Source organism: Hakea prostrata, chromosome 10, assembly GCF_041222555.1.
Source record: "Hakea prostrata isolate BN-2017 chromosome 10, UWA_Hpros_2, whole genome shotgun sequence".
Lineage (NCBI taxonomy): Eukaryota > Viridiplantae > Streptophyta > Magnoliopsida > Proteales > Proteaceae > Hakea > Hakea prostrata.
The window spans coordinates 43,998,413-44,010,657 of NC_142609.1; the positions used below are offsets into that span (position 1 = coordinate 43,998,413).

Sequence of the window (12,245 nt, forward strand, 5' to 3'; positions counted from 1 at the left end):
ACAAGAAAATAATAATAATAATTAATAAGGATACCATGGACCACTACTTTAGAAATATATGCAATTTTTAATTTAAAAAACGTGCTCAAACGCAATGCACTTTATTTTTTTTTGTAGTGATTGGTAATTTGGTAGAATATCATATCTTCTATTAATTTGTGATTGGTACATAAGACTTAAATTTGGATTCAACTCTCTCTAGTCTTTTCATCAAGTTGGGTTGTCATTGTAAATCGTGATTGGTGTATTCGATTCAATTTTTGGTCCACAAATTGACAAAAGGTTGTCTTTACCGGCAAGTTGGCTTATCATCTTTACCATCAAATTGGATTATCACTTGATATCATTTCTGGAGAATGGACCCAAAAAAATAAATGATTAAAATTTTTTTCAGATATATACATTTAGGGAGACAGAGAGTTGTTGGTTCATTCCCTTTTTTTTTTTTTTTTGGGAATTCTCATTTCATTGAAAAAGAAAGGAGAAAAATAAGGTATCATACTTAGATAAATTCATAAGCCAAAGAATGGAAGATGGACAAAATGTCCAACCCATTAGGGACGCAGCCTTATGGACCAGATGGTCAGCCATACAGTTATCTTTTCTGAAAATAAAATCTAAAAATTAGGACCGCGAATGAATCACATCACCCACAACTTCACTCACCGCGGAGGAACTGCCTTAGGAGAAGATTGAAAAGAAACTATCTCTTGAAAATCACTTTCTGCAAGTAGATAAATGGACTAAGGAGGTGAGCTTTAATGGGAGTTGCAAAGTTAAAGAACCTGTTGCATTTTCTCCACAAAAACCCTCCACTCCTTTAAACACCCATGAGACTGTTCTGTTAAGTGAGCCATAATTCCTTCAAACACCAATTTGTTGTGTGCAATCCATCACTGCCAGCAGAGAAATGCCATTAGCCATTCTAGACTAAATGTTTGTCATTTTTTGGTATAAGGGAGCTTGTTATATATAGAGAGAAAAGATACTATATATACCATCAGGAAAGGGAGGATCAATCCATGACCTCTTCACTGGTGTTAGTTATTACCAACTGAGCAACCCTTTGTGAAGAACTAACTTCGGAAGATGTTGATACCTCAGGGGAGAAGCTAACCATGCTGCGGCCGAAATGACAGTCCAACAAGATATGGTCTGCAGCGTCAGCAGCTCCTCTCACACATGATCTCTACAAGAAATTGCAAATATTTGGTGCTGTGGTTGCTCCCCAGATGGTTTCCCAAGTCTCGTTTTCACATCCATATTGCTAACAGCACTAAAGGAAGCCCTTAGATAACAAATCAGGTGGTATGCTGATTTTATTGTGAAGAGCCCATTTCTAGATTCAGCCCAAACTTGATGATCCTCTAGTGGGAATAAGCCTAACTGGGTTTGGGATCATTGGTGTTATCCGGATGGTAGCTTGCTCAGATCAGATCTGATTTCCACACACTTGCTTCATGATTAACAAGTTTAGTGTTGAGCATGGCTTGTGCTTCACATTGTGTTGTCGAAAAACACAGGATTCGGGAATGCCACCACCCCAGCAGGGGTGTGGGGGCAGTGCCCTCGGAGCCCATAGAGGATCTACATTTCTTTGGGCCTCGAAATTTCTTTACAGTTTGACCAAAAAAAAAAATTTCTTTACAATTTGGGCGGAGGCCCATCAATAACCATGGCTTAAAGTTTGTAAGCGCATATATATTCTATTGTAACAGAACATCAATAATAGTTGTTGGAGAAGAGTATAGTGAAAAACCTAATGCTGGACATCACCTCACATTGAAGTGAACTAGGATAAAATCCATTTTTTCTTTCTTGTGTTCTATTTGATTTTATGTGATTGATCACTCTAATCCTAACACTCAGATACATGTTGAAGAGACGGGTCTTCGAAACTCTAGATGTTGGATCTTCTTATCAGGTTAAGGTCCATAACCACTTGTCACTCCAAATATAAACCTTCTCCCCATTTCCCCCACCAACTCAAGCCAGGACCGAAAACAAAACTTCCCTACCCCAGTGCCCTAGGTGGTGGAGCCCATATAGCAGCTTGTGCCTACTGAGCTGTCTTGCCTGGGCTTTAACTCTTGAGCCTGTTGAATTTAATTGTGGGGTTTAATAGCAGCTTTCACCAGTTGGGCCGGGTCCAGTTTCACCTATTGAAGATTTAAGTCATTTCTTGAGGCCCAAAGGAACCTAAATTTAAGGATTTTTTTTGTTGATGACCTTACAGCTTGGTCAAGTAAAAAGAAGAAACTCAAAATAAAACAATATCAGAAATATTTTTCATTTTTTTATTTTTTATTCAGTAAAAATGAAGTTCGGCTGAGATCCAGACCAAACTTGAGCATGAACATTTTTCTTAAGATTTGGGTTTTGGCATAGCATGTAACTTGTAACAGGCTATTCAGAGATTTCAGGGACACAATCCCAAAAGAGGAAACTTAGAAGATATAAAGTTAAAAGAGATCATAACATATTGGGGGACTTGTATTATCGTTTAGTCCAGGAGCACAGCACACCGTGGTCTCAAAACCTTCCTTGCCTTCTCATCAGACAGCTGCAATAAGATAACAATGATTTTAGAATAGTTTCAGCATTCAAAAGATGCATGGTTTTATCAAATAAAAGCAGTGCTACCTGAGGAGAGAAGAACTGAGGAACTCGGACCCTCTTAAAACCAGATGCCATTCGTTTGCATGGAAAATAGTCTTCTGCTGCATTAACAGACTCTTTATACACCTGCAAGCCATTATGCAATAACTGGTAAGAAGACTTTGTGAAGCAGTTCCACTTCATTAATTCATAGCCAGTTGAAAAGAGAAAAAAGAAAGTTGCTTCAGGTGGACTTCCAATCAGAGGATTGATTAGATCCAAGGTTTTGTTGACTGTTTAAACTTTAAATGCCTAAAATGGCTGAACAGCAAAAATCTAAAAGGAGAAGACTTTTACCTGGTTCTGAATTGCTCCTATCAGCATCTTTTGGCATCCCAAAGCATGTACACTTTGCAAACTCGGGCACTGGAGCGATAGTCTCTCTGAAAAAAAAAATCAGACACTTTGAAAAACTCACAAAGCAAAACAGCATTTAAGGAGAGCTAAGCACAGACAACTTATCATGACATACCAGGATGCAGGTTTGTACATGAATTCAGATTCAGATCATTAAGGTCATGGCAGTTGAGATACAAGGCCTGAAATTCAAGTCCAACCAAATTTTAAAGTTCGTAAGTACCCCCACATTAGCAGGAAAATATGTTTTTTCTAGGGTGATTCTTTAGACTAAGCACTCACATCTAAACCAGAGCAACCCCAAAGGCTGAGTTTCTTCAACCGCCCATGCTTGATTATCAACTTCTGGTAAACATTGTGAAGCATGCTATCGGGTGTTCTCTGTAGATGATTGGTTTCACAACCACTGTTTGCATAACTACACCCATCTGCAGAGTCTAGAGTTTGAAAATTGGGATCACATATGGTCATCCCACAGTCCATGAGTTCCAAAAGGGGCAACTGTGCAGCAGCAAATTGGATTCCACCTGGGAAACATAAACAAGATGATCAGAGTAATCAAAAACTAAATATTAAAAGAATGTAAAACCATAACATCCATGGAAACTGGGGCTTTGTATAGAAAATTACTTGAGGTAATATTGGGACAAGATGCAAGGAGCAGTCTAGTTAAAGTTTCAGGCAACACATTGCATATCATCCCAATGCCACTGTCACTGATGCTCGACCTGAGATCAGAATCAACGAACATCAATAATGCCAAACCAAGAAACAGACTCAAAAGCAGTCTCTCTTTTTTTCCTTTTTTTTAAGCAACTACTACTGTAATATCCAATAGGATGATTAAATTTTTTTCTAAGCCACTGATACACACAGAGGAAGTTTTGGTTTACTCTTCTCCAGGATGGAAAAATGAAATGTTGATAAAACTTATATTTTATAGAAACCATTCTAATTTTAAAAACACAGGTTTTTAACACTGCAAAGTTGGAAACGAAATACATAGGAAGATCTTTTGAATATATATATATATATACACACACACACACATGACACATATCTCAGCTAAACACTAAATATTACCCTTGAATAATCAGGCTTGGCCAAGTTCTCATTGGAATTCATTCAACTATTCCAAAATTGGGTTGCAGACGTGGTGCAAAGGAGCCAAATCCTACAACAGTTAGATTTAGACTATCCAGAAGTTTTTACTTAGTCACAGAGTTGCACAATTAAAATTTAAGAAAATAATTACCATTGACATTGAGCTGATGATATAGCCCTAGGAGATAAACTTACATCAGAATGAACTATAATAGGGCTTGGGCTAATTTTAGGGTCAGGCATGAACAGTGGGGTTAGAATAGACAAATATAGGGAAGGCTATCAGCAAAGTTTTAAGGTTTTATTGATCATGGAATATTGCTGGTTTGAACTTTCAACAATCCAGGGTTAGATATTCAAGAATAAGGAATCAAAGGTTTCAAACGGTAAGAATGAAACAATGTCTGGATAGAGCCCTTCTCAGGCTGTGAAGGCTATTCAATCTAAATACAGTAGTATTCTGATGGTTGGACTGTTTTGTGTAGGTTTTAGGGTTTTTTAATGATTCTCACAAATGGCTGAAAAGCAAGGGCTTGTGGTGGTTTTAGGATTTGAAGAACAATTGGTGATGGGGGGGGGGGGTGATTCAACTTTTCATTGTCAATGATCTTGTAAAGCAGCTTGAATATTTGATGATGTTCTTGGGAGGAAGAAAAGATAACGGAAGAAACCAGGTATGGGAATTTAACTCAGATCATTATAAATTACTCAAAACTAAATCTCAGATCTCCAACTTGGATTCACTGTTGAATCCTAATTAAGATTTAAAAACCATAACCAAGACGACTAAGCAAAAGCTAAATATGAATACAAGTATTTTTAACATCTAAGCGTTCAAGACAGAGGAATATTATTTATTTGTTTTCTTGAAGGGATGGGGAATCACCTCAATACACAATATGATGGTCCCTATGATCAAAACACACACCATTAGAAACTCCAGAGTTAAGTAGCAAATGTTGGAAACAGTAGACTATAGCATTCAATATGAGGCATCCAAAATGAACTTCACATGTGGCCTATTTCTATCTGTATTTTGGCAATTGCAAATTTTGTCCATGTTCTCTGAGAGACTTCAGCCTTTTAAACAAAACACAATAATATGTGGTCATTAAAATCTTACTCATCTTTTTCTCTCCCAATAAATAGTAACACCAGCATTATCAAAATCAAATAACTTCATGCATTTGTTTTCTTGTCCCTATTTGTATGTCAGAGATCCCTGTGTTGCCCAAATGGGATCTAAACACCGAGTATTGAACCCTCAAGAGTTGCAAGGCTCTAACTTGAATCTAGCCATCTAATGCAACTAATTGTCCTTTATTTTCATTTTCAATATTACAGTAGAGCACATCAAAGATCTGAATCCGATAAAAAAGTAGCTTATATTGCAGTACATAGAATTGAAAGCAGATTGTCCTTGTTGATGAAAATAAATTATGTCTTTTACCCATTTATATTTCAATTAATTGTACAACAGGCAAAGACAGTATTGCTTGGAAGTTCAAAAGTATTTCAGCAAACAATAGACACAACTGTGAGGTACAGAACATACCCACTCAAATCAAGCAATTCTAGATTCTCATAGCTTGAAGTAATGGCAGCTACAGAGGCGTCAGTGATTTCTGAACCGAGTACAAGAGATAGCATCCGCAGATTCCTGAATGGAGAAAGCAACCATATGGAACTAATAAATATGGTTACCTCCTTTTTAATAAAAAGAAAATGAAACACATCAATTAAAGAACTAGAATCAAACAGTTCAGCAGACTAGATATTCTTGTCTAATGTTTTCTGCAAAATACTAGCACAAGTTGTTCTGTAATATGCATTCTTACAAAACCGGAAAAAATAAATAATAAATAAATATCATTGCAGATAACCTTAAGTTTGCAGCAGCAAGAGCAAGCACAACAGTGTGAGAGAGTTGAAGTGATGAAATGTGAATATTTCTCAACCTCGGGCAGGTCCTTCCGAGACTATCTGCCATGGTAGCAAGATCAGTACAATCATTGCCCTGGCGAGAAAAATTCAATGAAAGTTCCTTCAAATTTGGGCAGTGAAAAACCTGCCAAGATCCAGCATGAACAACCAAGAACGTTAGTTGAATAAACAAGTCCATGTGGAAAATCAGACGGAAAAAAATATCCCAATTGAATATAAAAATAGAAAAAAGATCAAGAAAATCACTATAAAAATAGAACAAAGGTCCAAGAAAATCACCATTTTAGACAAAGAGAAGAGATCAGAAAGCCAAAGAGTAGACAAAGTTGAAGAATAGAGACTGAATCCTCCAAAGTTAGAGCAACCTTCCATCTTGAGGGTTGAAAGACAGCGTCTATCAGCAACAAATCGACCTAACTCATCTCTGCAATATGAAGTCACATGTGCAATTAACGGTCACAAATCACACAGTCAAATACATACTCCTGCACCCAGAAATAACCTAAACCAGCTAACTAACAATAAGATAGAAAATAACAAATTGAAAAATGCAACCCAGTAAAAAAGCAAATATCCCAGAACACATGGCACATTGTGTCACTAGGGTTGAAAGTAATACATATTAACTTGATTGACTGACCAATTAATTTGCTAAAGGCAAAAACTTAAATCCTTATACAGTAGCAGAACAAACGCCAAAAGGCAAGTAAGAGTAGTAGCTCACAATGTATGGTTAAGATCATCAATTTCATTGCCTTTAACCAAAAAGCAAGAGAAAGGCCACAAAATGTACTGCAGAACACAATTTCACGGATTATTTTGGATTTACCAATACTCGATGGAAGCAGAATGTGGAGGCTGCACCAATAAAACCAGATGATTTCTTCTTCTTTTTTATTTTTGGATGAAAAAAAATCCAGATGATATCAGTCACTCAAAACAATGGCAAATGACTCAACCACATATGTCCATGATAATGAAAGAAATTGGGAGCAAACCGAGGTTTGGAAACATACACAAGAACAATCCAGTAATAACCATGATCACCCACTAAACATTGGGAACCCCAATTTTAACAGGAAAAACTATAATAGAAAAATTAACAGGATAAAGAATTGCCTGTTTTCATGATAACAAAGCTCACTGAATAATGGAGAAATTAAAATAAGTTTACCCAGATATCCGATTAGCAGCCGAGTCAGAGATACGGATTGCTAATGACCCCAGATTAGGGCAAGAGAACGCTATGCAAGCCAGCATCGTTACATCCACGTCACTGAAACAATAAACAGAAGTATGAAGGCCAATGCTCCTGACTCTTTCCTGATTCGATTAGGAAATTAAAAAAATGAAACAAATAACAATATGAAAACATCAATCTGGGAAACGTAAAAGATAAAATAATCACAGATTAAGGCTAATATATACGGTCATTTTTCTTTTTAATCCACTTTTCCAATTTCTCAGCTTCACCACTGCCTCGAACCCTAACTGTTTTATTAGTACACACACTAACCCCAATACCCAATGCAGTTTGACTTCATCCGCTTCTCTCAAGATAAAACCCTAAATCTGCAAAACCATTAGCTTAGAACTACAAAATATCTAACCTTTCAATCATAAGAGAGAGGTTAACGAGTCCCGAACACTTCTGCAACAGTGACCCAACCATTCCAACCTGAACTTTCGAAGGGATCTTAAGCTTTAACTCCTCTGCTGCTCGCCAGATCTTCTTTGTACAGTGTCTCCAACCCCTACAAACAATCGCCGCCGACAACAACGACGTAGGAGGCAATCTTCGCAGCACCTCCCAAATGCAATTCCAAGGAAGCCCAACATCACCGGTTTCGACACTCTTTTCAGGCGATCCATCAGATAAACCTTCATCATCAGACAAAGGTGAAGGAGTCACCTCGTTCTCGTCAAATACGAGAGCTCGGCGAGGATGAGAGTAAGGCTGGCGTTGTGGTGTATGAATAGGGAATGAAGAAGCTGGGGTGCTGACTGATGAAGAATCGGCGGTTAGGGTTGTGGTTTCGGCACTGCAAATGTGACCTTTCTTGGGTTGGCCACAGCGGCCACAACTGTAGTTACCACGCTTCTTGCCGCGCATGATAGTTGAGAAATCCGATCTGTTGGCGGCCGCGTCGCCGGAAAATGCAGTTGCCAAATGAGAGCGGTGATGGCGATGCATTTGGCTTCAGATCTGATCTGAGAAGATACGAAGTTGGATTTGTGTGGAAGAGCGAAGGAGCGTCAGGAGCGTGGACTCAACATAAAGAGCATGAAACGATGTCAGGAGACGCGGGAGATTAGAATTGCTTTCGCGCCATGATAGTTTCGGGAGCTCGATGCATGATTTTAAATTACGAAAACCTGGAAGAAGCATCTGGTTTAGACCGGACGATTTGAACCAATGTCGACATTTAACCTGTCTGGAATAATACGGGTCGGACCGGAATTTTAAGGGCCGATATCAGTTGTGCTAGCTATCGCTATGGGTTCAAAAAATTGAATGAAATGGGTTATTTAGTTGAAGTTGACCATGTGGGCTAAAAAGGATTTCATTGAATTAAGTGGGCTTAGGTGAAATGTCTACATAACCTTGAGGCAGCCCATGTGAATTTAATACGAATAATTGCTCAACATGGGTCAATGGATCGAGTGACCTATTCAACATGGGTCAATGGATCGAGTGACCGAATTTGTGGTTAGGGTGTCAATTAATACGGTTTCAGTAATTCGACTTTGTATCAACGTTGAATATTCAAAACCAGAACCGTACCTTACCGAATTTACACGATACAATACGGTTTCGGTATTTGCAAAAACGGTTTGATACGGTTTCGGTACTAAATTAGTGCGATAAAACGGTTTAAACATGGTACCTAGTGCAGTTCAATTTTGGTACGAACGAACCCTCGTTACTTTTGTTTTTAATTCATTAAGATCCTAATAAAATTGCGATCAAACAATCGATAGAATCTTAAATTAACAAAGACAAAGCAAGTAAATTTAATTAATAGAGATAAAGCAATTAAATATCAGAAAATGGGTGAAGGACAAAACGGAAACATTGAATTACGAATAGGGTAAAGGTAAAGTGTTTTAATTGTAAAATTACATTTATATCCTTAATTTGGTACATATCGATGATAAGAGTGCTTGAAACCGGAACCGTTCCAAATAAATTATTTGGTACGTACCGTACTGAACTTTGAACAGTGCAGTAAGGTACGGTTCGTAACGATTTCGGTACGCAATTGACACCCTTAATTGGTTACATGAATCAGGTCCATTATATTTTGTCCCATTTTAGGATGTTGGATTTTTTTTTGGGGGGGGGGGGGTTTGTGAGGGTGAGAAGGTATAGAAGACTTATATATGTCAATTAGTTAAAAGGAGGAGTGAAATTTGGTCAAATCGTCCTACCATAGTAGACAAGGCCTTCCGAGCCAAGTGGTTAGCCACATTGTTACCACTTCGAGAAATGGAGGAAAATTTATAATCATTAAAATGTGAGCAAAGCTCCCCAATATCGAAACTATTTCGCTAATTGTCACAGGAAACATCTTCTTCTCCTCTAAAGTTCGCACCAAATCCAAACAGTCAATTTCCTCCTATAAGAACTACATAATCTGTGCGATGGCATGAAGGAGACCCTCCCTGATTGCCATAGTTTCCCCAAATAAGACTGTGTCAAACTTCAAGGGGTCAGAGACCACAGCTAGAATAACTCAATTGTGGCCAATGGAGGGGTAGTAGGATGGTTAGGAACCTGACTTTTCAGTGGAGAGGTCATGGGTTCAACCCCTACCAGCGGCATATGTAATATCCCTATCCCCATATATAAAAAAGTGCCTTCGTAAAAATAAAATAAAAACTCAATTGTGGGCTCTACTTAAAAAGCCCAAGCCCGTGCTGTCTTTCTTAAAGCTAGCATCCGAATTCAGTTTGACGTATGGTGGGCTAAGTGGGCTCCAAACAGTAGGCTTTTCCTCCAATATGGGCTGTTCACTTCCCATTCTTTCAAAGCCCATTGTACTACCTCCAGGCTCCAACCTCCAACGGGGGGAGCCTTTCACTCCTTCAAACAGCACAGCTTGTTTGTGGCAATCCATAAATCAAAGTTTCTTCGGCAGCACCATGTAGCCTACGGTCCAGATCGAAACAAGGTCAAATACTAATTTGACAAACTCTACCCACTACCCAAACAAAGGCCCAAGAGTCAAGTCTTCCTCCCTTCAATAATCCCTCTCCAAGCCCAACATGGGTTCGAGCCCAATCGAGACTCTTCAAATGAACAATTTGGAAAATAAAGCTTCTTATGCAACTAAGCCCAAGCTGTAGATAACACTACAAGAAAAAAAAAAAAAAAAAAAAAGAATTGGTGACTCTTTCAATTTTTAACTAGTAGCAGTTTTTCAAATTTTAATTAGTGATGGTTTATAATAAATTGCCACTAATGATATATATTTAATCGTGGTTTATTTTAAATCGCCACTAATTAATAATTATAAAGTCTCCTAAGAAACTCGACACCCCCCCCCAAAACCTAATAAAAGTGGATGATAGCTTGTTTAATCTTTGCATGGTGGGCCATTGGTATCTTGAAATGGGAGGTTGTGTATGAATTACAACTGAGAGCCATTGACTTAATCATCACTTCCTTTCCGGCATAAGAGGGCAGTTTCTTCTTCCAACCTTTCATTCATGCCTTCTCTATAATTTCTTTGAATAACTCCATTTTTGAGTTGCTAAAGTTTGTACGTAATCCCAAGTATGTTTTAGGTCAATCTCCATATTTAATCTTCAAAACGCACGAAAACCACCTTTTGATTCTTAGAAGCGTGTTTGGGCTAAATGTTAGGCATGAATTCTCTAAATTGATAGTTTGGCCACTTGTCGTTGTACAATAGAGCTCCTCCAATCATGCTTTCAAGTTATATACACTTTGTCTAGCTTCACTTGTATAAACATCAAGATATCATCGGCAAAAAATAGATGAGTTAAGGGGAAGTGTTTGATTCCTAACTTTGATGCCCATGATAAGATCACTACTCTTAGCTTCCTTCAAAATGTACAAGACAGCTTCTGCCTATAAGGGATGAAATATCCTTCATCCTCTTCTGCAACAAAAATGCAAAACGTGCACGTAATCAACACATGAGATTTTGAAATCTTTCTATGCTAAGACTTGAACTTCTACTAATGACAAAAAAACTGTGAACTCAAGCAAGTCCATTCGAAATGGTCTTTCATCTCCTTCTACAACAAAAATGCAAAACATGCATGCGAAAACACATGTGAGTTTAAAATCTTTCTATGCTAAAACAGTTAACTTCTACTAATGATAAAAAAAAAAAAGTTGAGTCAAGTAAGTTAATTCAAAATGGTCTTCATCCCCTTTTGCAGCAAAAAGTGCAACATGCAATTTATAAATCTTTGTATGCTAAAACATTAAACTTCTACTAATGACCAAAAACTAATATCCTGTAAGCCTACCTACATCCATTGCCGTCACTAACTTACATAAGTAATCCTATAATAAGATCATAAGTCTCTTTAATTATAAGGTTGTGGTACAATCCCACCTCTAATATAATGCCATGGAGGGTTTGGTGTAGTTGTTTTTTATTTTTCTCTTTATTTTGGGGTGAATGATTTTCGGCAATATGGATGATGTTCTTTTCCATCCAATTTGCATGATTTTTAAGAATATAACATAGGGCTATTTTTGTAAAATTACATTTATTTACTGTATACAAAGATAATTTAGTCTTTTAAATTTTGAATTCTATAAGGACTTTTTTTTTGGGGGGTAGAATGTAAACTCTATCTATTTCTATATATTTCAGTATGTAGCCAAAAAAATCTAAACATGTTCATGAGTACTTCACACGCACTAGTTTTCCCAAGCTAAGATTCAATGGCGATCGCCCCTTCCAAGATAATGTCCTACCTGACTTGAGAACACAGCTACAGGGGTTCGTTCCTACCTAAAAATCCAGTTCAATCTCCACGATTCCGAGGGTCAAATAAAATTTAGGTTAACCCTAAAATTTTCTTTTGAACCCTGGAGTTTTGATTTTATTCATTTTTAGTCATTTTAGTCTAAATAAAATGGCATTTTACATTTGCTTCTTCTTTGGTATTTAAAAAAATAAAACAATAAAATAATC

At 37.4% G+C, this 12,245-nt stretch overlaps 1 protein-coding gene across 1 annotated transcript; it reads right to left on the bottom strand.

Moving 5' to 3' along the window:
- Positions 1 to 2,329: 2,329 nt before the first annotated feature.
- LOC149003275 (F-box/LRR-repeat protein 17-like) lies at positions 2,330 to 8,380 on the bottom strand. The gene is made up of 11 exons (XM_089138240.1): positions 7,674 to 8,380; positions 7,238 to 7,339; positions 6,343 to 6,487; positions 6,003 to 6,187; positions 5,675 to 5,779; positions 3,646 to 3,743; positions 3,298 to 3,542; positions 3,131 to 3,197; positions 2,956 to 3,041; positions 2,644 to 2,745; positions 2,330 to 2,563 (listed from the first exon to the last, which is right to left on the bottom strand). Exons 1-11 carry the CDS (start codon positions 8,255 to 8,257, stop codon positions 2,504 to 2,506), a joined length of 1,779 nt encoding a protein of 592 aa, XP_088994366.1. The 5' UTR covers positions 8,258 to 8,380; the 3' UTR covers positions 2,330 to 2,503.
- Positions 8,381 to 12,245: the final 3,865 nt, after the last annotated feature.